Raw genomic sequence first — 26,349 nt, forward strand, 5'->3', positions numbered from 1 at the left:
TTATAAGCCCTAAACACTCATATTCAAGTTGTGATTGCTGTTTACACTATAGTTCAACATATGATACCCACTGTTAAGAACCTCGGAGTTATTTTAGATCAGAACCTCGCTCTCAGGTCCCATGTTAAAAGTCAGTCTTGTGTTTTCTCCTTGAGAAATATCTCCAGAATTAGATCTTTTATTTGTTTTAATGATCTTCAAAGATCATTCTTCACTTCTTGTCTGGGTTATTGTAATGCAGTATTTACATGCCTTAGCCAAAACATGATTGCACAGCTTCAGCTGGTCCAAAATGTAGCCCCTAGACTTTTAACCAAATAACAAAAGCATGATCTCCCCTATTTCCCCTACTTCACTAGTTTAAAAAATGTCTCTTGACCTTTAAGGTCCTGAACAGTTTGGCACCAAGCTACCTGGCTGAACTTCAAAATCATTACTCATCAGCCCATAGCTTGAGAGCCTCTGATGAGGCCCTGTTACCTATTCCCCAGTCAAGGCTGAAGACCCAGAATGACCAGGCTTTTGCTGTCAGGAATCCAACCCTTACGAATCGCTTATCTCTCTACCTTATAGCTTTTGCTTTATTATTTTATGCTACTTTCATTTGTTACTTTTATCCATTATTTTTATCATTACTTTTAATTATTTAATGTGTTTGCTTGTTGGCTGATTTTGTATGCTATTGTCTTCCTGCTTTCTTTTTCTTTTTCTTTGTGAAGCATTTTCTAAGTTGTTTTGAAAAGTGCTGTACAAACACAATTTGATTAGTATGATTATTATTATTATCTAGAATATTGTGCTCAATGACCTGAAAACACCCCCGTGTGCACAGAGGTTCACTAGCATTTTATGCCTAGGTGTAGGAAACCTCTGACGTTTCCTTTCATCTCATTTTGATTTGATAGGGGGGCTTACTTCCACTTTCTTCATTAATCTTGTTTGGTTGATTACATGGAAGTCAGGTGCTTTGTGCAAAGTGCTCATTAGCCCTGAAGTAAACAGTAACCTCTGTTTCAATCTATATTCCTCAAAGCATACCATACTTCCAAATGTTTGGGTTGTTAAATGAACAGAGCTTTGATAATGTCTGAGAAATTCAGAGGTGTTTGCAATATAAAAATATATGGTGTGATCTGTAAATATAAATAATAACGCCTTTGATATGAAAGGGAGTAAACAAGTTTTTTTATTTTTTTGAAATTACATGATTTCATTATTTAGCTTTAATATAAAATACAAGATATAACTTAAATGAATTTAAAAAGAAGAAACAAATATATCAAAAACAAAATGTGTGCTCTTGAAATAACGTCATCCATAAGCCTACTTTACAGCATGACATTTTCACAACGAATATTTCAATCATCACACACAGGGATAAATAAATACAATTGAATAAGTTACGGATTCATATTAAAGGTCAAGAAGGCACTTTTGTATGGTTTAGTGTAAAAAGCATTCTGAATGTGCAATACCAACTGGTTTTGTGGTATTGAATAAAGTGATAAATCACATTTGATTGACTGGGATTGTTTCTTCTGATTGAGAAACAATTAACTGGAAAAGATTACAGTGAATATAATAGTTTTTTTCTTTTCTTTTTCATTTTTACATTTGACTATTCCTAATGGAGTCCTGAGCTGGAGTACTTTTACATTCAATTCACATGAATAACATATGGGGCACACACTTGAACATGTAAAACAAATTATATTATAATTTATAGAATTACAATTACTACATCAACATTTGAATATTAAAGGAATAGTTCAACATGATTGGTAAGTACACTTATTCACCTAATTTCCAAGAGTTATGCCACTAACACTAAGAGTGGTATCAATCTTCTCAGATAAATATCTGCAAGGTGTATAAGCATATTTCCCAAAACATCAAACAATTACTTTCAAGTCATTGGACCAAGAAATGTCTTAAATTGATATCCAACACAAGAAAATGGCAGCAATACAGAATGTGCACCAATGTATATATCTGATGTGCTGTCTGTGTTCATTATATCGCCACTGACAGAGAGGGATATGTGCTGACAAGACACTTTATTATAGCGGTACGGAATTGCTCCAGAACAGTGTATCATGAGGTCTGATGTTACTGGTGCAAAGTGGATCACACATATACCTCACTTTGGTTAAGAGATCCTCTCTGTAATGCTGTTGGATAGTGAATGACAGACTTATTATGGAGCCGGTGCAGGCTTCATCACTACAGGAACAGCTGACTGCTGTGAGTCTGTGAACCATGAAATCCATCATTCAAAGACTCCAACTATTATGATGAGTAAAAGGAGTAACCCTGCAGCCCCACACATGGTAAGGAAGAGAAGTTTCTGTCAAAAGGAGAAGAACAGAGCTGTAACAAGTGGAAAAACAGGTTTTGGATGCTAAAAAAACTTTCACATGAATGTGTTAATAAATAAATTAATGGATGGATGAATGTTACAGGAAGGAAAGTTGTATGTGGCTGTTATTACCTAATGCAGTAATCACAGGACCTCTCACACAGGAGGTTTAGTTAGTCCAACAGACAGGCCAACAATTAGTGCAATGACAGCAAGCAGGATCAATAGAGCAAATGCAAGGATAATGTATTTCTGCCAAGTAAAGAAGATGGTGTTATTTGAACCAAAATAAATAATATTAGCACTATAAACAGATTCATACAGTGGCTGTAAGTGGTCACACGTGACTGAGGTTTGTCATTTGAACTGTGGCATCTTATATAATTGACATTTGCAAATGTTTTTATTTGTGGCAACTTAGTCACATGTAATTAAAAAGAAACACATACCCTTCGGGATTTTTTCTGGTATCTCACTGCCTTTTTGGTCTCTTCTTTAGCCCGACAAATGAATTCAGTTGCATTGGAAACGTTGTTTTCAATGTTGTTGACCATGTCTCCCTGTAAATGACAGAATCTAAATGCTTTTATTTGTCAAATGTGCAAGGTTTTGTCTTGCTAACATAGGTAAAGAAGCATAGTGGCTGCAGAATGATACATAAGGTTAAAGGTATGACAAAGACTGTATGACAAAGTAGGTACTATTAGACATCAACTAAAACATAATCTATATAGAGTACTGTCTTTCATGAAGATGACCTGATCTTAAAGAACTGACAAGTAACAACCAATGAGTTTTAGCAGTTACCTGAGTCTCAACCAGCATTGCCATGTCCATGAACATGGCATGAAGCTCTCTGATGCTCGACTCCAGGCGGATAATGTCCTGGTGTCGTGATTCTATCTCATTTAAGGCCTGACGTGTGATTTGAGAGTCAGAAATTATCTAAAAAAGGAGATAAAAGTGTAACATAATGAATAATTCTTCAAACATCAAACCAATCTTACCAGTTCTGGTTGACAAAAAAAGCCTAGCACTCCACCCTAAGTGGGGTTTATTATTTTTCCACCACTAGATGGCATGATTACTTTCTAAACCTGCAACAAGAGTGTGCAGCAGAGTATGGGAAATCTTACATCAGATGTGAATATTGATGGATTTCCACTTTCTAGCATGTCTTCCAGTTCTTCATTGGTGGTCACTCTTCCAGCTGAAATAATAATAAGTAAATAAGTAAAGTGAGCGATCATTATCCAGCAATTAACTGAACATTCACCATTAAAATGTTGTACATAAAATTATGACATGATGCACTGTGACATTTGAGACAACAGGTCTTGAGTGAATATTTTATATTGACATACTGACATTGCAATATTTACGGCTAATTTAGAGGAAACTGAGCCCTAATTTTTTTTAAATTTGTGATTTGACAACTAACAACGTGTTGCTTTTAATATAATATAAATATCAATATATTATAAAAATACAATTCTGACACTCAATTCAAAGAACCCCCAGATTATTGAGCACTCCAAGTATCCAAGTAAGCAACAAAAACTGCCATGTGTTTTAATTCTAGGATTATGCATTTGTCTGGTGGAGTTGGGGAGCTGCTCCTTATAATTCATGTTTTGTGAGGAGATGAAACCTCATTGCACTGTGGCTCCATTGATTGAGCTCACAGACAAATAATGTCTCTGATGTCCACCCAGGGGACATTGCTACAAACACAAGGCTGTTGTGAATAATGAGAGATTTATTGTATTGTTTAATGAAACAAAAAATTCCAAATATGATATCCCCCTTTCACAAACAACAGATAATCTAACACATTGTTGGACAGCCTTAAAGTAAGGCACACCGAGGATAACTATTGAAGTTAAAAGTCATGTAAGACTTCGTTTATATGTTTGAGCCAATTTTTGTGGTTTTGAAATTCTTATTGAGAGATTATGAGTGCTAAACATCAAAAGGAAAACATGCTGCAATTAAAACCTCAAATCCCAGTGCAACAGTTGCAAACAATGCATTTTCAAGTGGATTGTTAATTTAGATAATTTCATGTTTAATTATAGTCAGCTCCTGCCGAGCTGCTCAGTTTATTCATGGATAAGGGTTGTACTTGTGACTAAGATTAGAACTGTCTCAGGAACAAAGGACCCCTCGTAGAGAAACAGCTGTTAAAACTCTATAAACAGAAAGCTTTCTTTTCCTGAAGCCATCTCTCCTGTTGTACAACAACCTCCCTGGAGAGGCTGATCTCTGTGCAGGTGCTTACTGTAATGTCACACACCTTTTGCAATGGCTATTCCTCAGAGACGCTGCACCAAACACAGCAAAACACACCGTGTTTACAACTCATCAATACACCTCGCGCAAATAGGGTATCCCTTCTCAATGATGTAAATTAATGTTGCAGCTCCACTACAGCACAGGCTGAGGTTTGTGTTGTATTGTCAATGACAGGTGAACTACTGTTACACAGGCCGCCCAGCCCTCTGCCTGTTTCCTAGGCAACACTAACACAGTGAGGCGTCTCCAGTATCAGGCTCTTCCGTCTGCAGAGTGGAGAACCAGAGCCTCTCATTAATGCTGGCCGCAGGGACTGTGTCAGACCGTCCTATTTTTTGCCTTTCACTATTGTCTCGTGTTACTCATATGTGCATAATACAATGTACCTGATACATGCTGTCTTTGTATTTGTTTGTCACTGTAATTTCGAATTGACACACCCATCCTAAGAAAACTGGTTGAAAATATGAGGTTATCTTATATATCATTTATATACTATATTGCAAATGGTACAATTTTGCACATCCTGTTAATACTGGAACACAACTAATATTTATATTTTACTATTACTGCAACTGCTACTAATTTCAGTGACATTAAATCTCACAAAACACTAAAGTTCTGGTGTCTGGATGTGATCAGGAACAAGAACTCCATTTAGCAATGAATTGTGACTTTGGTTTGAGGAAAGGGGAACCTTGACAACTTGAAGAAATCTAAAATAAACCCTGTTTCTGTCTGTCTGTTTATCAACAGGGTTAGTGTGCAGAGAAGCAGAGAGGAAACCGGTGTGGTCTGTTTCCTGGATCCTGTCCTAACAGCCTGAGAGTTTCATTTGTTGCTCTTTTATCCCTAGATTTAGAAGTCTCACAATTTCAACTCTTGTGCTATTAACCAGAGTTAAGCAAAAAAAGCAGTATTTCATGTCAGTATTAGCAGTTTCCATCAACACTAATTCTTAAAATTCAGAGACTTCAAAAGGCCTTACTCCCTGGCCTCAGGAGGGTCCACTTACTTATCTCCAGCTGTCTCTGGATCCTTCCTTTGCTTCTTTCCCGAAAGGACACTTGCGTCTCATTGTACTGGGTCATGACCTCCACAAACTTCCTGGACAGCACTGTGTGCTGAGGACAAGGGAAAACACAAGGACAGAGGATGATAAATGTGGGTTTTTCAGATTGCAGATTAGTACATCTTCATATAACCTGACAAAGCAATTCTAAACAAGATGCTTATGTTGTTTTTAGATTTTCATTCTAGGTTCAAAATTTCCACCAAATAGAGAAAATCATATTTGAATCTGTAAACCCCTCATTTAAACAATACCTGTGTTTTCTGGATCCTGAAGTCAACTGACGATCTGTTAGCTGTGTCATCTTTGGGCATATTTTGCTCCATGGCTTCAGAGGAGGAGATATGACACAACATTACACAACAGCAAAATTGAAGACTTCAGTGTTGGTGCAGTACGATCAATAAATCTAAATAATAAGTCTGATTTAAGGTGTTTGACTATGACTTTGCGTCATGGTCCAACTCACATTTTAGCTTCGTTCGCACCACATTGGCATTCCCTTTGATATCGTTGGTCAATGCATCAAGCTGATCCTTTGTTCCTTCACACACAAACACAAATGGGAAAAGCGTCAGACTCTGTTTGCTGTCAAGGAAAAAATGTCATCCAGCAAATCACTGTGGCCTTCTCCCCTGTAAATATTGGATTTATTGTAGGTTTTCATCTTGTAACTTGGCAACAACGCTGTGACAATATTGCAGAGGTCACACTTCACAGAGCTCATTGTTTCTGTCCCTGGTGACCATTTCCACGTCATGGATCTTAAAACACAGTACTACAGTATGTTACATTAGACATACTCGTTTCATCAGCCTCTTTGTCTCAGTTGGGTCCTGATGGGCCCTTCAGGTATTAGCTCAGCCCACACTACAAAGGGCCACTGGCTCTCTGGTCTGTTTCCACAATAACTGTGTGCCACTTTGATATGTGCCTATTATAACTGTTTTAATCATTTGTCGTACTTTGAAACAGTTTCTGTTCAATTAAAGAAAATTTAAGTAATACACTGGTGCCAACAAACACCTGCAAATGACAACATGTTAAAATCCTCATCTCTTTCTAACCTCCTAATCAGAACCCAGAGTACAGTGGTTTCTGATTTTGGGGCTGAAACAGTGCTGTTTCCTTCACATGGTTTCCGGACAGGCAGCCATTCATCCACAATGAAAATTAAAGAAAGGAAGTGAGACATTTGTTGCATTTGTTGCCAGAAAACTCTAACTCATGCCAAGCAGTTCACAAGACAATTCACTGCAATTACTATTCCTTGAAAAATGTGGCAGAAATTTAAAAAACAATATTTTTAAAAATGACCCATGCTCTCTTACTCAGTCCTGAATATCTCAAATGACGCACAAACTTACTGTCATCTGGGTTGGGTGCGGACAGGATCATGCTGTGCATCTTCCTCACCTCTTCCACTTGGTAGGAGATCTTATCAATGAGCCCTCGAACTTCTTCCACCTGCGTTAATAAGCAAGTAAAAACAAGTCAACATCTCCGTTTCATCCCAGAGCCCAAACCAGTGTTACAGTGATACCCACCCTTCTGAAAAAGCTCTCCATGAAGCCATCTCTGTCCACTGCGACTGCAACATCCTCCTCTACTTGTGTTCTGCCCTGTTGCGGATGAGAAAAAGTGACTTTTTTGCGCAAATGCACCAGGATGTTTTACCTATCGAAGCAAGTTCAAATTGGAACACTTACAGCGCTCAGTTCAGCCAATCGATCCTTCATCACACCGATAAGTTTGTCTTCTGGACAGCTAATTCTAGTAAAACACCCGCTGGGTCATCCTGTGGTTAGTCTCCATAGGTGAAACATTGAACCACCTAGCTGTGGACTGAGGTCCGGATGGTTGGAACCAAACACAGCGGGCCTACATGCACAACGTTATTTAGACGAGTCCTATAAATAGAAAGCGCGTTCAGGTGCTCTAAAAGTTTTTAAGTAAAGGTTCGACAAAATGAAAACCTAAAGGAGGCTGTTTCAGGTCTGATCTGTGTCGATATTTATCACCACAAAAACACAATGTGCCTTAACAGATCTACAATATCTCTCGCACCGGGATCCGCCTCTTTCTCTCTCTCTCTCTCTCTCTCTCTCTCTCTCTCTCTCACACACACACATACACACACACACGCACACACAGTCCACCCTCAATTAAATTTGATCAGTCCATTAAGATAAACAACCGAATGAATGTAATCATATTATAGTTTGGGAGGGAAGAAAACGGAAAAGTAATTCATATTAAGATAACCTCATTAAAAATCCCCGAAGTACAACACTGTAGGCTTATTACAGAGTCACATGTGGTTTATTAAATGACAACCAGATGATAGATGATAATGATGATTTTGTTAGATGATGATTTTTACTTTGACAGCAAACACGCCACCAGGCAGTTATACAAAAGGGTTTCATAAATAATAGATGAAGTCGATTATGTGACCACTACCTGAGCTATAATCCACCTGGCCACGCGATGGCGCTGTTTACCTTCAAATTCAAGTGGACAGTGAGAGGCTGAGACTGAACTTGTGTCATAAAACAAACATCCAATACAACACACTGCTATATATATATTGTTCCTGCATGGTGGGAAAGTTATATGCGAATCTTCTTTTCTTTTTTTCCGAGTAACGTCGTTGAAACGTAATAAACCAAAATCCAAGGGGTCACGCAGAAAAGTTGCAGATACTGTATCTATTTCATAAAATTTCTGGGTCTGACTGCCTGTCAGCAGACCGTTACAAAAACCACCCATCCTCAGCAGCATCTCTCGTTGTTCCCAGAATCCGGGGTGTTGCCCTCTAATTTATCCAAATAACCAAACTAGTCATGAATCCAAATGTTTATGCGTATCTTTTTTATCTGGATCGCACAGTGTTCAGTCCCCGCGCAATCTCCAATTACGCACAAATAGTGCCATGTACGCACAGCTGTAACGCCCCTTCTGAGAAGATCCAACAATGACATCACGCTTTGCAATTCCCACGTTCAGCCCAACAACCCAGTGCGCCTCCACGGAGTTTCTCTACTCCTTGCAATTGACCAGATGCAGCACAGAATAAAACGCATAGAAACAACTCTTAAATCAATGTAGGATTCAAGATCACGGATTACAATTTTCTGCGTGGAAGTTGGGCTTCAGATTTTTATCATGAAAGAACAGTTTCTGAAGCTTTTCTGTCTCATACCAGAGCACTAAATTGACCCCTTTTCCTCTCTGGAGTCTTTGTTATATTTTTAAAATACATTTCAACTTTTGGACACGTTGACTGATTTGAAGTTTTTCTGGAATATTCCTTGGAATAATGAGTGACTTCTCCTGGATTCATCTTTATTTGTGGATTTAACAATATTGTTTCAGAACAGACAACGGGTACTTTTTTTCAACAGCTATGGGGCTTTCTTTTCAAATTCACCTTTTCACAGCTTTTCTCTCCTGTATTAAGGTAAGACATTTTTTTAAGTTAAGTACAGGCCAATCATTCTCTATAGTAGTCTGATATCTGTTTTATCGCAGCCTTTAAAAATTTATTTGATTTCTTTGCAGATCTATCCTCAAGTGGCACAACCTGTGAAGCATCCAGGTAGTAATGCATTTCTGCATGAGTGTTAATGATTGCTTTTATTTTCCCATATTGGCAAATGATGCTAAATTACATGATATAACACAGCTACACTTAATATTGGATCAGAATTATACATCCACTAATTATATCATCTGATCAGCTAATATCCATACCATAAGATGTTATTGATTTTTTTTTTGCCCCTGCTGCATAAACAGCCTTTTCATCTGTATGTTTCATTATTTAAATTCTAATCCCCCCCAAATCCGAAAATCGAGTGCCAGGAAAATGTATTTTGAGTAATGGGACAGAGCTTGATTGGGGGAAAAGTCCTTTTTGGATCGTTGTTTATCCGTGAATTCTCCGTCCAGGCCTGCAGGTGTTGGCCCAGGCCTCACATTATTGGCCTCTCGATGCTGTGGAAGGGATCTATGAACTGTGGGACCAGATTGGAAACAGACCAGGTTATGTTAACGGAAGTAACATAAGTATGTGTATGCATGAACTGTGTATGTTCATGGGAACGCGCCACCTAAATGTCTTTGTCTATTTTATCTTTGCATGGTCTTCAGCTATTTTCACCGCAGCAATTGTGCTTTTTAAATATGTTGCTGAATTGTTTTAAAGCTCTCATACTGTAGCTACAGTATTCCAGATTTATTGCTGAAATAGTGGGATAAAATATCTGCTGTGTGAGCTAATTTATTATAGTATACTTTACATACAGCCTGTCATAATCTGGAGGTAGAAAAAGTATGATAAAATGTGATTTACAGATTAAAGACAGACTGACATTTACTTCTTTCACATGCAGCCATGTTGTCCATACATTTGTAAATTTTCAAAACAGAGATAAAGTTGAAGAGGGATCAGGTATAGACTCGAGTATGATGTGTGAAGTCACTCTGAGTTTAGGAGATTCCTCAGTTGGGGAGGAAAAGCGCTGCCACTGTGCACTCAGCTCAGCATCACTCTGTCTCATACCTGCGCACCACGTCCCTCTCGTTGTCTTTCTTTCACTGTTCTCGTGTCTCTTTCTGTCATGTGTCTATATATAGGTGTGAATCACTGTTTCTCTCCGTTGTCTTTGTCCAGCTCTCAGAATCCACAACCACACTGTGCTCCCTTCCTCCCATAACTCTTCCTATGTGTATACCAATGACTCTGCCTACACTAACATTTCTGCAACAGTAGGTGAGGATCAATCACTTCTGCTCACTGAAATTCATTCGTGCACCACCCACTGCCCTCTGTTGTTCTCTCTACCACACACCTAACTATGGTAGAGCTGAGCATTTCGCACTTTTCTCTTTGTTTCATCTGCACAGCACAAGATGAGGGATTCTTAACTTTGAAATTATTTTTTAATTAGTAGTATTTTTCATTGCTTGAATGCACATGATTCCAGTTTGTACTGCCAGCTAGAATCAAACCAGAACTGTTTTAATACATTTAAGCCACATGTTTAATGTCTTTGTGTTGTTTTATGAGAAAGAAAGCTATAAAATACTTGTGTTCATTAGTTGCAAAACAATTTATGATTAGTTGACTGGTGAGAGTGCTTGGATAATTTGATTTGTTGAATTAGCAGAAAACAGAACATTCTCAGTGTTTTGGTACTTATCAGGCAGATCTCGTGACTAGAAGACACTGCTCCCAATTTACAGGCAAAATGACGTCCCTTATTGTTGCTTTGCCACAGATATTGTTGAAGGAATGGTCAACAAGGGCATCTTCCTGAATGGAGACAACGGTGGTACCTTCCTCCACTTTGGAAACTACCAGAACTCATGCATTAGCGACCCTACTCTGTGCGGTCCTGAGGGTGAGTGTCAGATATCACTGTAACATATTGTTTATTATACTGTAATCTGAACTGGCAAAACACAAAGCATTTTCAATCTCTTGTATTGATGACTACAAATTATTTTTCCATTTCATTCTGCAGGGATTACCTTCTCCTTTTTTTGGAAGAACCATGAACAAGAGCCAGGTTTTGCCGTAACCTCTGGAGGGAAAGTTGTCTCTAATGGCTTCTCTGTCTACACCAATCCTTACAGAGGTTACGTGGAGTTTTACACTCGAGGCAACAACTACAGATGGAAGGCCAATATCGATGTTCCAGGTACTGCGGATGAATTTCCCTTTCAATTACATAGTCTTCTTGCAGCTGATTTTCCCCTGAGGAATGTATTTTGGTCTGGGAGATTTTTTTTTTTTTTTTTTTAGTTTTTAACCATAAATTGTAAGCTATGTAATTGCATTCATGGTTTGGTTAAGTGAAACCAGATGTAGCCGCGGACATTTGATTTGGCAAGTCAAGGATAAATTTCATAAATCTTTCACAAAACATACTATTATCATGGACGTGTAATGAGATGTGGTCATTTCCCTTCTTAAAAAAGATAATGTTGCCCGACTTTGGTGATGAGTTAGGGTCAAGTTAGATGAAATGTGAAACATAATGAAGGTCGTAGTGTGACCATAAAGCGTAAAATTTGTATTCTAATGAGATGAAGAGATTTGGTAACCTATTGTGACAAAATTGAATAAACCATATGAGATTTTGAGTTACGTGAAGCTTTTACAGGTCAGTATTTTGCTCTCAAATGACTTCTGTCATCTTCTGTTTTCCCTGCAATTACTCAGGATTGTGTTCACAGGGCGTCATAACTCAATTTTGCTTTGCGTGCAGTTATGGAGGATCAAACATCATCTGGCTCTCATACAGAGTGACATGTTGAAGTTTTGGGACATGATGTCAAAATCTGCCAGTTCTCTCTGTGAGAAAAAGCTTTGACGCTAATGGATCAAATCTTGAGGTGCTCCGTGACTGAAATAATCATCAGTGAAGTCTGTCACAGTGTGCAAGGGGCATTTCTTTCAGTTAAAAGTGTTGAAATGTTTTTTGTGCCCGGTGGTCTTTGGCACAAAAGCATAGATGTGTTTTGATAGTTTTGCTCTTCTGGTAGAAGTTTTTTTCAAACAGTGAATGTGTTGTCTTTTGGGAGTTTTGCTTCAGGGAAATGAGGGGAAATAAGTTTTTTGCATTGTAAACTTGATTGCAAAGATTCTGCAGGACCAGAACAGACTCTGATCTTGAGGTCTGGTGGGCACACATGTATATCGTAAAATAATAATGAGAAACAAAAAGTTTAGAGTAAAAGTTGTTGGTCTGTTGTTTGGTGTACAACTTTGCACCAGACGGATCTACCTCAAAAACCATTTGATGGATTACCATTAAATTTTGTACAAAATATTTATTGTCTCCAGAGGATTCATCTTACTTTTGATGATCCTCTGACTTTTTCATCAGTGCCACCAAGAGCTTGACATGAGTTTTAGATAAAATGTCTCAACAACTATTAGATGTATTGTCATGAAATTGTCATGTTGCCAGAAAAATCTTGGCTTCAGTGTCTCAGTTGTAAAGATTTGTTGCTTGTCTTCGTCATAGCCTATATAATGCAAGCTGAATATTTGGTTAGGTTTTAGATTGCTCTCATGAGAAAACAAACAATTTGAATATGTTACCCTCATGGTCTGTGAAATTATAATGGGCAGTTTCACCATTAGAATAATTGTATCTAATTAATGATGATGATTAATGTTAGTTGCAGCACTAAAAATGAATCATCATTGTGAGGTAAGTAGCAAAAAGGACTTGTGTGTCCTGCTCTGTGATGATTTCCCTCTTCTCGTTGTTGCACTTGATGCACTCCAGATTTGCCTCCTCATTTCCAGTGCTTACTTTGTTCAATTGCTTCTAATTCTACATCTGCACAAAATAATAGAACACCACATATGAACAGCACTGACAGGAAGAATACTGAAATGCTGAATGTAAAAATATTAGAACTAAATCTCAAGAAATGAGCAAGCCAAATGCCTGTGGGATAAATAGCTTCTTTCTTCTTACATTCTATGTTGCCAGAGGTGTCCGCCTACCAGAGTTTTGCTCCTCAAATCTGGAGAAACTATGTGAAGGTTTCTCTGTGATACACAGAGCTTTTTTCCCCCCTCAACCCTGTAACTGTCTCTGTGGCCTTCTGATTAATTTACTGGCCACATTGATGATCCTTGCCAGCTTTCTCTTGTATTCACTGTTCTGGTTACCCTACCATGCCGTGTCCAACAGAACATTAAAAGCTTAATTAAAATCTAAAACCAAAACTGTAACGTGTGCGTTGGTGTGCTGTAGGTGTGCTGTAGGTGCTCACTCTCTCTATGGCTTTTATAATCTAACTGAAGTGAATCGAGTTAAGTGACAGAAGCAGTGAGGCAATTTCCTAAGTATTTCTCTATTGACATACAGAGACAAAACATAAATTATGAACCAAAGTAGCTCCTGCCTTTTTTGGGAACTGAAAAGATGTTAGAAAGCAGCTGTCAGATGTGCTGTAGAAAACATTCAGCTCATTGTCAAAGATTGAGTTATTCACAGCATGATGTTCCTGCTTCTTACTCTCTCTCTACCCATCATGATGTTAGAATGTTTGCAGAAATTACTGTTGGAGGTTACAGTGTCAGTAAGTTCATTACCATCCAGACATGAGTAAAAAAAGTGACCCACATTTTCCCTCAAAGCAGTCTCTGAGTTTGCCTCCAGACCACACCTGTATCTCCTTGGTGGTTTTTCTGTTTTTACTCTGGCTTTGTACTTGAGAAGGAGATTAATTTCAAATCCAAACCATCCAACGGCGGTCAGTAGACTGCTTTATATGCGTCTTAAATATTTCCACAGTACAGTTTAAGATTTGAGTGCAGCAAGTAGGAGAAGTGACATGTTGCTCTGGTTTTGGCAGATGTCCCCTTATGTAACAGGTGTTAAAATCACCAAGGGCTCCCAAACGAGAAAGCACACTGTTATAGCTTTCTGCTATTTTGCTAGCAGCCTTTTCATTATCAGGGCCTGGTACGTCAGGATTATATTTATTTTTCCAACCTCACTTGGGAAAAATTACTTACAGCCAATGTCTTGTTCAAAGTGATTTCCCCATGTGTTAAAGACAATGATGCATAGTCCTCCTCCTCCTCCAGAGAGTTTTGTGCTTTCTGCTCATCTTAGTCTGCTCTTTTCACACTGTAGTAGTCGCAGTAATCCATCCAGTACAGTAGTTTGATGCTACTTCATCCATGTCTCTGTGTAACAAATCAAATTGAAGCCAGCGGCTCATTGCCCAAAAGAAAGCAGGTGCGCTCAAGTTGTAGCCAAGCATGTTATGCCCATCACAGAACCAGAAGCTGAACCTGAACAGCAGCAGCGTGGCAAAATAAAGAGCAAACCAGAGGCTTCAGAGCTGCATTTAAACTTATACCACACTCAGCTGATTCAGGCTATTGAATGAACCTTTTAACTTAAATGCGTGTTTGATGTTAATGTATCTATTCTATTTATAAGAAAGCTATATTTGACAAAAGAAGCTGAGTGCCAGGTGAAGCAGAGTCATCTCCCTGAAAGAATGACATATAAAACTTACATCATTGTTTAATTATGATTATCTTTTTTCTCTTTTAGGGCCTTACTGGACCCACATTCTGTTCACATGGACAAAAGTGGACGGCCTGAAGGTCTACACCAATGGTACCCTCACTGCTGAAGACAAAACCGGCAGTGTCTCCGAAAACTATGGCGACCCCAACCCTGGCCTTGTCATTGGAACTGACAACAACAGGGCTAACGGTCACTATGTAACAGGGGCCTTTGATGAGTTTGTCATCTGGGAAAGGGCCCTTTCTCCGAACGAGATCATGCTCTACTACAGCGCAGCCATAGGTAGGACATCATGGTCCACTTCAAAGTATTTCCTGTCCTTCTCGAAGATGGCATGTCTGTTATAAAGCTTCCTCCCTCTTGACTCCGCTCTGAGGAAATACGGGTTAAAAAGCAATTTCCGTGCTTGCATTCCACCCACAGCTTTCATGCATAACAACAAGATATTAAACTATACAAATATACCCCACCTCCCTGTCAAATGGCTCTTGCACAAAACATTTTCATGACCTTTGACAATAATAAGTGCCATGGCTCACATAGTTCTGCCTTATAAGTATTTATAAGAGTGTGGAGGCATGTTGGGTTGCAGGGGGCAGATCATTTTGATTTAATGTGACAGGTTAAAACATGCTAAGACAAAACCCCCAGACCCCTGTCTGTTTTTGTTCTCTTGCTGTTTACCTCCTTTGGTTAAGAGAGGACCATAAATGGACAAAAAACATCTTAATGTTTATTAGAATTTAGAATTTCTGAAAATTGATAAATAGCCAATTATCAAATTTCATGGTTGTCTGAGAAATGATCAAAGCCTGATGAAATTCACCTTTTCAGCTTGCAGGCTGAATTAAGTCCTGTTATGTGTGTCTAAAAAATACTGATTAAGGGTGTAAGCTGCCTCCTCTATTGTGTGTCAGGTAATATGATGATATTAGTGTGAACTCACACTGGTCAGGATGTGTGAAACATAAAGAGCACACTGCCTTGATTTCTTCTCCAAAGCTGTTACCATAAGCATGATATATTCTACAGACCACTACCAGACACAAGGAGTCCAACTGTTATGGTTACAGAAAAATATTTTTACTTCTCCAGAGCACACATAAAATGTTGCATTGAACCAAAGAAGAGCAGGAATGGTTCATACTGATACCTCTAATGTAGATCCATGTACGGACATTTTCTGGTAGCTAGTTAGTGCTGTTTTTATTAAATGACAGCAAAGACATAAAATTGTATCTTAACCTTGTACAGAAGCTAGTGGCAGAGTATTATGTGGTTGATTATCCAGCTTTTGTGGAGGTTGTGCTACATCTCCTTTCATGACTGGGCACAGTCCAGCCTTGTAAATTGTTAATGCTGCATGGTGATAAAATCCAGCTACATTAAAGCAGCTAGCCCAGTCAGGTTCAACAAAGGACAAATGACAAAATAACAGAAATGCTTAAAACATGGGAAGATCACAGAGTTCACATTTGAGCAAAGGCTATCTAAACTTTAATACTTTTTAGAGAGTAAATGACATCTTTCTAACATTTAATAGAGTCTTCTAATTTTTGTCTTTTCTAGGTCAACCCGTGGTTTCTACCACAACACCCAGTATCTCCAAAGAACTCACTTTAACTTTACCAACAGCTGTAAGTTTGTTCATTTTGACTTTGTAGTCACAAAATATGTTTATGATACCTAAGTGTAAAATTGCATGAACTAAATGGGTGAAAGATTTAGGTTTTCTTTTACACAGAAATGATTATGAGGAATTTGTATATAGTTTTAGGGCCAAAATATGTACAAACATAATTACGGAACAGGATGAAGGCCCTTTTCTCCCCCTGAATGCAAACAATTCATTTCTTATTGAACCATTGTTTCCTTTTGAAGAAAAAAAGGATATTGACAGCACATGTGAATCGAGCGGTCTTGTTTATTAAAGGGCTTTAGAGGTAGAACACGGATAAAGAAATAGAAGAAAGTGGAGACAGCTGCTCAATACCACACACAAAATGGCTCCCTGTAGGGCACTAGACTGAAAGAAAGCAACACTGAATCATTTGTACAAAAAGTATTCCCCCAAATTCAGGCTATCAGTCACATTAAACATCCTGTGTATATTGGAACACCATGCTCCTTCGGAAACGACCTCCTGATAAACCTCATTTGATGCCTCATGTGTTGTCTCCCCAGAGAGCCATTGAAGAGAGTTCTGCTGTCGTCAACAGCCAGCAAGAGGAGGTCCAAAGCTCCCAGGACACAGAGTCCATGCCAATGTTGGGCTTCCTGAAGGGGCTGCCCAACAGGACCATTTCTAACAACACTGCCAACAACCTCACACAGGTCTTGGAGCACGGTTCAACACACAAAAAACACACACACACGTTACACTTGCAAAACCAGTTCACACACAGATACAATGCCCACCCATGTGCACATGATGCAACAATTCCGTGATGTCCATTTTCTTCCATCCAGACTTTTCTCAAAAGTGTGGAAGAAGTGCTGTCCGCTCCGGGGTCGCCAGAGGTAAATGAGTTCACACTGTTGTTGTGCAACATAATAATGAAACATATGCAATGTGATGAATACTTTAATAGAAGGCACTTAAGAGATCCATGAGTTTCAGGTTGTAATACTGCACATTTCTGGAACAGGTGGTGCCAGGAGCAATAACAGTACCTGGCAGTGTTATCCACATAGAACAACAGTATATAGGTGACACAGAGTCAAATATAGATGTGTACCTTACCTTCAATGTACATTTGCAACTTCCAGTACTGTAAAGCCTGTCCAAAGCTCCGTGCTCTCATACATTGTTTCCAAAAGAAAGTGTGTGGTTTCAGTACATTGAGTGCTCAGAACAAGCACACTTGTTTTTGTAGGAGCAAGCTGAAACAGATGTTCACGTACGAGAATGCAAAACTTGGACAGTCGATACAGTGTTCAGTAAATCCCCCTGTGATTTCACACATTTTCACAGAACAGATTATAATCTTACACAGACACACAAGGTACATGTTAGACGTTTTAACTCATCACAATCATTATTATTTAGCTTTGTATTTAAAACTTGTTGATTTCAATTCATTTCAGTTAATTAATTTTCATGCTTGATTTATTTAGTATATATTATTACTATTGTATTGCAATGTGTGGATGCTGATGGTTTTTCTTATGTAACACATGCTACATATATAAGTATGTAGTGTATGTCGTAAGTAGTAATCCAATTTTAATCTTTTAATCTTAATATGTATTTGATTATAGGAGGAAAATCATAATGTCGCACTCTCAAATCATACGTTTTTGTAATTGTCAGAACTGAAGCAACAGAGAGAGAGATATGTATCCTAATTTATGCTTTTTAGTATAAGTCACACTCCAAAAACCCTTGGATCCTACATTTCCCATAATTCAACAAGTAACAACATTTACTTTCCTCCGCTCCCTGCCTGGTTAACATCATTTAAAGATATGCCCACCAGTTTGTAACGCAGGCTTTCTGTTATCGTTTTTTGATTTAAAGCCAAGATAACTTTGGAAAACTCTCTCCAGAGCAACAGAACATATTATAAACCTGTTGTAATGTACTGTATTGAGTCTTAAGTCTTTCATTTTTATTAAACAAGGGCCATTCACAAAACCATTAATCTCACAATGAAAAGCAATTATTTTTTGCCAGATTTAGCTATTAGCTTATTTCCATCTGCAGTAGTTATTGGGCAGGTACACACAGAACAATTACCAAATAATAAAAAACTGATTTACATGCAGCACCTATCTGTTTTAACATTTATACAGATAAACCTTAAAACACACACTAACATATAACAACCAACACATTCCTCCAGTACAACTATGAGATAACAAGTCATCACAAGGCTCAATAAATTGATATTTATGTGTAAAATTGGTGTAGTGCGCCTTTATCTTGACCTATTTGATATTTGTAAATTCATCCTGCAAAGAAAAAATGTGATACACTTGAAATACCAAAAGCAGATTTTAAAGATGTGACCCCATTTAATAGGTTAGTATTAAGCAACGCTGGACAGTGAAAGTGGTGATTGTGAATTGATTGTGCTCATTTTCCTGTTGTGTCATTGTTGAGCAGCAGTCCACCCCTGTGGTCAGCGGTCTGATCGAGACCGTGGACAGAGTGATGGAACACATGGTGACTAACCTGGAGCCCAGCCCGAACTCCCTCATCTCCCTGGGTGGAACATCTTTTGTTGCAGGTCAGTATTGGGTCAGCTCTCCATAAGGTGACTCACTGTTTGTAAATTAGTGTTGACACAGTTAGGACAGAAGGACACGGAGCATCAAGTTGACATCATTCGTTTTCTTATTCAGAGGACAAACACCGGTCAGATAAGCAGAGTTGGAGGAGGTCTACCCCCACTTCCTCCTTCCCTCCCACCTTTCCTCTCATGGGAATGGGGTTTTATATTCTTTTGCATAATATTTTGTTTGCCACTAAACTTGCTTGTGTCTTTCTCCCGAGGGTCACCCCACATCTTTGATCCACCCCTGATAAACCAGATTGATAGCTTCGTACTTCTCGGTCTGTTTTTCTCAAAACCTCTCGCTTTTTCTAACCTCTGACCCCACAGATTACTCTCTGATGAAATTCCCACAGAACTACAACATGCAGCATTACCGATTCCCCGAACAGGGCAAGAACTACATCTCCGTGCCTGGCGAGGCTTTCACCATGCAGTGTGAGTGCAAATATTTCAGACTACAGATGTTCAAACATGACATATCTTCAGCGATGTACGATATAGACCTCTCCTAGCTTTGAAGATTCACTGCATGAAGAGTAGCAGCTTGTCCAAGTTGAACGTGAACACCGCACATTTAAGTCGTGCACTGATTCTGCCAGGTGAAAATTGTCCAGCTGGGAGGCTCTTGTTATTGGCCGGTAATTTATTACGCTAAGATTTAAGACCACTAACATAGCATAGTGTACTTACATGAGAGCCATGAGAGCTTTTGTGTGGCTTTATGGTGCACCGTAGAAATCCAGCTATGACTTTAATGTTGGCAGTTACTCTTTTATTCAAAACAGAAAGAATGAGAGAGAGAGAGAGAGAGAGAGAGAGAGAGAGAGAGAGAGAGCGAGAGAGAGAGAGAGAGAGAGAGAGAGAGAGAGAGAGAGAGCACTTTTGTCTGTCATTAAGAAGAGTGTACTCACATGGTGTAGTGGGGGAAGGGGAGGGCAGTAATTACGATGGGCATTAAAACTCTGTTTGTTTGACTTTGTGTTCAGGTCAGATTCCCCTGGCTCCACCTGGCCACTGCATGCACCACGTTGCCATATGAACACTGGAATAAATCGCTTTAATAATTCATTAAAGGACTATTATCAGAAATGGAATACATGTTATTGCTGACACATTAGAGCCAGGATCAAATTAATTCATAGGTCTGAATACCTGGCTGAATGAAATGCTCTCAGGGCAGGTTTTACATCCTAATTAGAGGGAGAAAGAGAGGGGGAGAGTGCTGCACATCGATCAGCTTCCTTAGGAGAGTTGTACAAGAAACTTGGCCACCTTCTGATCTCTTGTGGGACTTGATGGGGGCGAAAGGAAGGGGATTGTGGGGGGGTGGGGGGCAGGGGGGGTTCTGTTGAAATGATTTTTTGGAAGGTTAAAAACTCTCCTGCATCATACACACTGCACATTTGTTTGACATCAGCAAGCTTTTGTTGTCTCAGTCAGCGAACCAGTCTAGAAGGCCTTTGAAAAAAGGAACAGGACCATTAAGGACTTCCTCCAATTTCATTGTTTATTTTGCAGTATTGAGGTGGGACAGAGCTGGATGATAGGTCAGATAAAGGGAGGGGGACCAGACCTCCTACTCTACTGGTGAAGTCATGTAGCGGTTTCATAAGATTTCCCAACAACCACATGGTTCGTGGCCCTCTCCCTTTCACCCTTGTGCGAGTACACGGCTGTCCTATTAGGCTGCCGGTGCCAGCGTGCGGCAGCAGGGCAACGTTAATTAACTTCCCTTCATTGTGAGCATTTTAGCGGTACAGCTTTACATTCCCAGCCCTCTGCTCATGCCCCGTACATTCAACTATGTGTTTTTTTTTGTGTGTGTTTTTTTAATCTCAGCTCAAACCACCATCGTTGGTCTCTTCTACCACAACATGCACAGCTACTACAATGAGATCAGTCCTGTCAAGACCAGGTAAGAAAACTTTGAGGTTTTTGACATGCCGCTTTGGTTTTTGGCAAGAACCCTATCTATGTCCTATGACCATAAGTTTCTAACAAAAATGTTAGTTGTAAATATTCACCCCAGCCATTCAAAAGCTTTCTCTCTTTGTACTTCCTGGGTGGGGGTATCAAGTCCACTGGCACTAAGGCGCCCGTGTTTCCTGAACGGCTGATGCCTGGGGCCCGAGCCTTATCTGTCCCCTCTCCTATCTCTCATCTCACCACTCAACCTCCACTGACTGATACACCCTGCTATTAGCTCTACATATCCATTACCCCCCACCCCCCACCCCCCTCCACTACTCCCTCCCCTTAGTTATTGTCTCATCACTAGGCCAGCTTGTTCCACTACAGCTGCAATGTTTATTTATACCAAACCTGACATAACAGTGATTAAGCAACCCTTTTTTTCCCTTGCCTCCATCCCTCATAGAATTTTAAGTACCAAACATTAATTAGAATTAAAAATACATGACAACACATTTGGAGATGTTAGATGTTTGTGACTGAATGTTTTTAACACGGCTCTCTCACTGCCCTGTTCCGCTCTCTCTCTGTGGGTGAGAGTGCCCCGTTGTATCATGATAGAGAGGTGATGCTTGTATGATCTCAATGTCACATATCAGATGACTCTGAAAGACTATTGATGCTATGCTGCTGGTTGTCAGCACGATTAATTATATAGACAGATGATCAAAGTCCCACTTAAATGCTACTGCTATGAGCCTGTGTGTAACACGTATGTGTTGGTGCCTGTGCCAGGACACAGTGGGTTTTTCTTATTTATTTGACTGTATTAGTTTTTTTCTCGCCCTCTTCCTTGGTGTCTGCATCTACGTCTCTAACTCTGAATATAAATATTTTTATTTTTATTTTCTCACATCCTCCTATTTCTCCTGTCTCTCTTTTTTGTCTTTTAGGATTCACGAAGCAGCTGATTTCAAGGATCATAAGATTCAAGTAGCAAGTTGCCTAATTTCTCTGAAAGTGGAGCCTTCACCGGCATTGTCAATCAACCTGTCTGGAGCTCCACTCATCAAGATTGTTCTCACCCACGTCCTGGTAAGAATCAACCAATACAAACCGTATCTTCGTATTTGACTCCTGTCTTTATCTGCCATTTACCGCTGCGTGACTCATTCATACTGGGAAAATGGAGTGTTTAGGTTTTCCAGTTGGAGGGCGAAGCCCTTGGGTGTGGGACACCCAGCTTATCAGAGGGGAAAAAGGCCACAGTTTGCCTGTGGCTGCAGTAGCCGAATCCCCCCATATGAAATTTATCAGCTCTATTTTTGGGCGTTCTCTTATGTAAGAAGATGAGTGTCTATCACTGACCGAGGCTTGTGCAGCTGGGCACTCACCAACACAAAGAGCGGAGCCTATTTTGGTTTTCATTAGCCTGCCTAAATTTTCCCTCACGGAGCATGTGGCTTCCAGAAAGCGAACTGATTATGGACATTTGAACTGTGGGCTTAGGGCGCTTTGAAGGGAACAATAACTAGCTTTTATGAACAACATATTTTTTCTTCACTGCTTTATGGCACGGGCCATGCCAGTTTTCCATGGGAAACTCATAATGAAAATTAACTTACAAATGTGTATCGCATTTGCTTGCTTCCCTGTAAAGTCAGAAATGTGGCAGTGCACTTCACAACCACAGTGTATGTTTTATCCTTTGCACAATGAATGGATTGTGAGTCCATGCATTCTTTTCATTTAAATGCATGATGTTAATAGTATATTAGATGATCATACAATAGCAATTATTTATACAAAACCAGTCGACTAAACCCCCACTAATGTAGCGTTGTTTAATTTACAAGTCTTGCAGAAACCATTCATTCTACTGAGATGATTTACGAATAGGCTTTTTCTCTTCTCAACTCGCAAGAGCACAAATGAAAACCATGCAGCTTCATGAAACCATGGCAATATCGGGTTTGTTTGCCTTCATTTTCCTTGGTGAAATAAATGTTTATGCTACAATTATCTGGCCTGGTTCCTGTGACAATGATTACTGTGTTTGTTTTAGCGGACACCATGGGAGAGAGCTTATAATCTCCTTTGTTATGAGGGTGCTGGAGATGCTCACCAGCTCTTCTCTCTGTTGAGTGAAGGTGTTTCTGTTTCAGTTGGATTGCCTTTACTTCTGATGTAAGGATAAATCAGCCTTCTTACATTCTTTCCTTTCTACCCCATTACAAATAAGCTGTTATACTTATTACTAACACATACTGATTGGAACGCGCCATGCCAACACTTTTCAACTTTAGGCTGCATAGTTGGGACTATGATTTATATTTAGAAGCTGCTTTGTAATTTGGCACACAGCGGTTTTGGCTGTGAACATGTCCAGAAAAAGGTTTGTTTTGCTGTAACTGGTTTGCCGCACAGACCTGCAGTTGGATTTAGTCAAAAAGTGGCTATTTTTGGAATTTTAATGTCTTTGGCAGCTGATGGATACTTATCGCCTCCCTTGCTTGCAGGCAGGGAGGGCTGCTCACGCAGTATGTGGCAGACCTTTCCCGTCATTGTTTATGTCGCTCTTTACTGTCTGCGCAAGTTAAAGGTCAAAGGTATACTCTCATGGCACCAGTTCAGTGGTTTATCCTCAGAGAGTAGACAAGCACCCAGTGACTTCATTAAAACTTAGCGGGGAGGCTGAATGTGTCTGAGGCAGAAATGTGTCAGCTTTCTCATATGTCTTTTTGTGTTGCCATGGTTAGTCCTGGGTGCCATCGCTTGAACTGTACAAACAGTCACCCACTGTAATGACTGAAACCCAAATTGCCAATCCTTTTTCTTTATCTGACACCTGCCATGATTAACCAGATATACCATGGATTGATGGAGTCACCAACCTTGTCATGGCGGGTGCTACCGTTTGAAGGCCATGCAGTTGGTGTCTAAGTGACCTTGCACTCTTAACTGATACCTTCACTGAGCTCACTGTAACAGCTCAATGAAGTCATGCCATTCCCAGTCGACTCGGTCAGAGCCAAGGAGCAGCGCTACGTGATGGTACAGACCAAGTTTGATACCCAGAAAAGGCCTTATCAAAGCTGCTGGAGGCCCACATGCTTTCTCACGCTATTCGGCCATGGTTTTGATTGGACACTGGCTCCACCAGTGATTTATCACCACTGTGTGACTCCAGTTCAGTTTGAGAGGGCCGAAGGAGAGAAGAAGAGAAGAAAAAGGAGGGTGGGAGGCATTGGGGTCTGTAGTTAAACATTAATACATACATAAAAACACTGACACCTCCTCCCTGTCCTCTTCTTGCTTCAAAGCATCACACTGATGGTATGAAGTGAATGAATGGAAAGATTTATTTAATGAGCAAAGTCCATTTATAGGGTCAAAAGCGAGAGGATTTGAAAAGCAGATTTTGACAAGGAGGGCATGACATTACAGACTTATAAGTCGTGTGTTAGTTAGGTGGCTTCATAAGAAGGGCGGTGACACAGGTTGGCAACAGAGCTAGAGTGCTGGTGTCTCTTACCATCCCTCAACTGACTTTTATCATTTCATTTGTGAGGCAAAGTAGAACAACAAACCTTTAACATTGGCAACTTTTCTACACAGACTGGACATAACCACAACGATCTTGCCTGAAAGGTTAAAAAATCAAGACTTGGTTTACAAAACTGACTCAATTGACTTTCACTATGACTCTATCAGTTCAAATATGCATTAAGTGGCTGGACAAGAAAGTAGTGTCCACATGTGCCAATTTTCAAACATGTTCCCTCTCATGATTTAAATAGCACGAAAGCAAGCGTTTGATGTGAAGAAAGGAAAGAGGTCAGGGGCAACAAGGGAAACTCGGGGGCTTGTGATTACAAAGACGTCTAGACTCCTTGGAGCTGCCGCACTTGCGTAGAAAATAATGGATTAATTGTTCAGCCGCTTTGAACATAAACATGTAAAGGTTATTCAACTCCTTCTGATGCTCACGCTCTTAATTGTTTAATCACATAAGCAAATGCTGGTATCAGTTTTTTCTGCCATAATAATAACTGCTCTTTATTGCCAGTCTTTTTATAACTCCTAGCACACACCCAGCTCAGACCTTGTGGGCAAAGCCTCTTCTCCTCTCTCTCCCTCTCTCTCTTTCTCCCAACCACCCACACCCATCCATACGCCAACACACATACAAACACAAGCTGTGTGAGCCAACGCACTGATCAATCACAGATGGAGGTCTGGCTATTGCTATTCCTCTCTTGCCAAAAGAGTTGGATTTTAGAGCCTCCCCTTTACGGCTCCTCCCATTTTAGCTCCCCCTTTTCTATCCCTGCGACCACCACCTCTCTGTACGTGTAGCTCCAGTCTGAACTCAAAGGAAGATAGAAAAGGTGCTGATTCTGTATATATGAGTATTTCCATGGGCTTCAATGTTGGTTAAAAAAAGGAGCTTTTGCAATAATGTTCAGAAAGAATTTCAAAACCTGCCCTTCAAGGCAAAATTGGATGGAGTGAATTATAATTTTCACAAATTATACCAATGGTGAGATTACATGAAGGAAGAAAAACTGCTCTTGTGAACATCTGAGTAAAGAAAAGTCAAAGCAGAAAATTGTGAAACTCAAAGTTCCCACAATGTGAGTGACACTGAAATCTCACATTTAAGTTGCAAATACATTTCTTGCATTTGTTTCAGTGTAACCTCACTGTTTATGTAAATCTTGCACAAATTGTATTTTGACGCTCTCAATCCCCCCCTCAACTACAAATCTGTTTTCTTTTCACATGTTGTGAAATGATTTCTTAACGTCTTCTCACAAGCCCAAACGCCTACTGACCCATTTGTTTCCCACGTTCAAACGTTTCTGCGAAGGCTCAAAATGCAGCCCATCAAACTTATAAATGCAAACATGTTGTTCCAGCAGAACAGGCCAGAAACCAGAGGAACATTACGGTGGGCCCACAGGAACACCCATGGGAATTTAACACATGAATTCACGCATGGAGAACCTCACCCGTTGTCATTTCAGTTTAGCTCTAAATGCAAAGAAACACTTGTCACATTCGCTACTTTGAACCAAAAGTTAACAGTCACGGTACAGAATTTCTAAGCATCCACCACTCACCTTATCAAAACTTCTATGGATGTTTAATTGTCCCCAGTTTCCCTCACACCCTGTGTGCCTATCAACACGTCTCATTGTTTGGAGTGTCTATCTCAGAGGCTGAGCTGAAACCACAGCTGCATGTCTTATTACATTTCCCCTGACACAATGATCTCATTCAAGACCATTTGTGTTTTTGCTGCATGGATTCAGATTCTTACTCTTCATGTTGTATGTGGATCAGCTTAAG

General features: G+C 39.7%; 2 protein-coding genes across 3 annotated transcripts in view; one reads left to right on the forward strand and one right to left on the reverse strand.

Annotated features, from left to right (window-relative positions):
• Positions 1 to 1,175: 1,175 nt before the first annotated feature.
• Positions 1,176 to 7,696, reverse strand: stx2b (syntaxin 2b). 2 transcript variants are annotated; one of them, XM_053324860.1, is made up of 10 exons: positions 7,436 to 7,696; positions 7,274 to 7,348; positions 7,094 to 7,193; positions 6,196 to 6,270; positions 5,981 to 6,054; positions 5,670 to 5,778; positions 3,496 to 3,569; positions 3,167 to 3,304; positions 2,809 to 2,919; positions 1,176 to 2,347 (listed from the first exon to the last, which is right to left on the reverse strand). In XM_053324860.1, the coding sequence occupies exons 1-10, from the start codon at positions 7,463 to 7,465 to the stop codon at positions 2,270 to 2,272; spliced, it is 864 nt and encodes a 287-aa protein (XP_053180835.1). In that variant the 5' UTR covers positions 7,466 to 7,696; the 3' UTR covers positions 1,176 to 2,269. The 2 variants fall into 2 exon arrangements, with proteins under 2 accessions (XP_053180835.1, XP_053180834.1); XM_053324859.1 differs by lacking the exon at positions 1,176 to 2,347 and adding an exon at positions 2,457 to 2,611.
• Positions 7,697 to 9,135: 1,439 nt separating this feature from the next.
• The window catches only part of adgrd1 (adhesion G protein-coupled receptor D1), a 29,662-nt gene continuing 12,448 nt past the window's right edge, over positions 9,136 to 26,349 (forward strand). The window contains exons 1-13 of the mRNA XM_053325421.1: positions 9,136 to 9,189; positions 9,291 to 9,327; positions 9,681 to 9,797; positions 11,012 to 11,134; positions 11,258 to 11,434; positions 14,828 to 15,085; positions 16,373 to 16,440; positions 16,988 to 17,137; positions 17,273 to 17,323; positions 18,912 to 19,035; positions 19,411 to 19,518; positions 20,923 to 20,998; positions 21,948 to 22,089. Of these exons, the coding sequence (XP_053181396.1) occupies positions 9,136 to 9,189; positions 9,291 to 9,327; positions 9,681 to 9,797; positions 11,012 to 11,134; positions 11,258 to 11,434; positions 14,828 to 15,085; positions 16,373 to 16,440; positions 16,988 to 17,137; positions 17,273 to 17,323; positions 18,912 to 19,035; positions 19,411 to 19,518; positions 20,923 to 20,998; positions 21,948 to 22,089 (1,485 nt within the window). The remainder of the gene's footprint in view (positions 9,190 to 9,290; positions 9,328 to 9,680; positions 9,798 to 11,011; positions 11,135 to 11,257; positions 11,435 to 14,827; positions 15,086 to 16,372; positions 16,441 to 16,987; positions 17,138 to 17,272; positions 17,324 to 18,911; positions 19,036 to 19,410; positions 19,519 to 20,922; positions 20,999 to 21,947; positions 22,090 to 26,349) is intronic.

Source organism: Scomber japonicus, chromosome 9 (genome assembly GCF_027409825.1).
Source record: "Scomber japonicus isolate fScoJap1 chromosome 9, fScoJap1.pri, whole genome shotgun sequence".
Lineage (NCBI taxonomy): Eukaryota > Metazoa > Chordata > Actinopteri > Scombriformes > Scombridae > Scomber > Scomber japonicus.

What these genes read in the sequence shown, in the direction of transcription:
- stx2b (XM_053324859.1), bottom strand. Translation starts at nt 7,465, where the DNA reads ATGAAGGATCGATTGGCTGAACTGAGCGCT. An exon ending in TCAGGATCCAGAAAACACAG is followed by an intron (nt 5,779 to 5,980) that starts GTATTGTTTAAA and finishes CCTTGTCCTCAG; the next exon opens with CACACAGTGCTGTCCAGGAA. An exon ending in CATCAATATTCACATCTGAT is followed by an intron (nt 3,305 to 3,495) that starts GTAAGATTTCCC and finishes CTCCTTTTTTAG; the next exon opens with ATAATTTCTGACTCTCAAAT.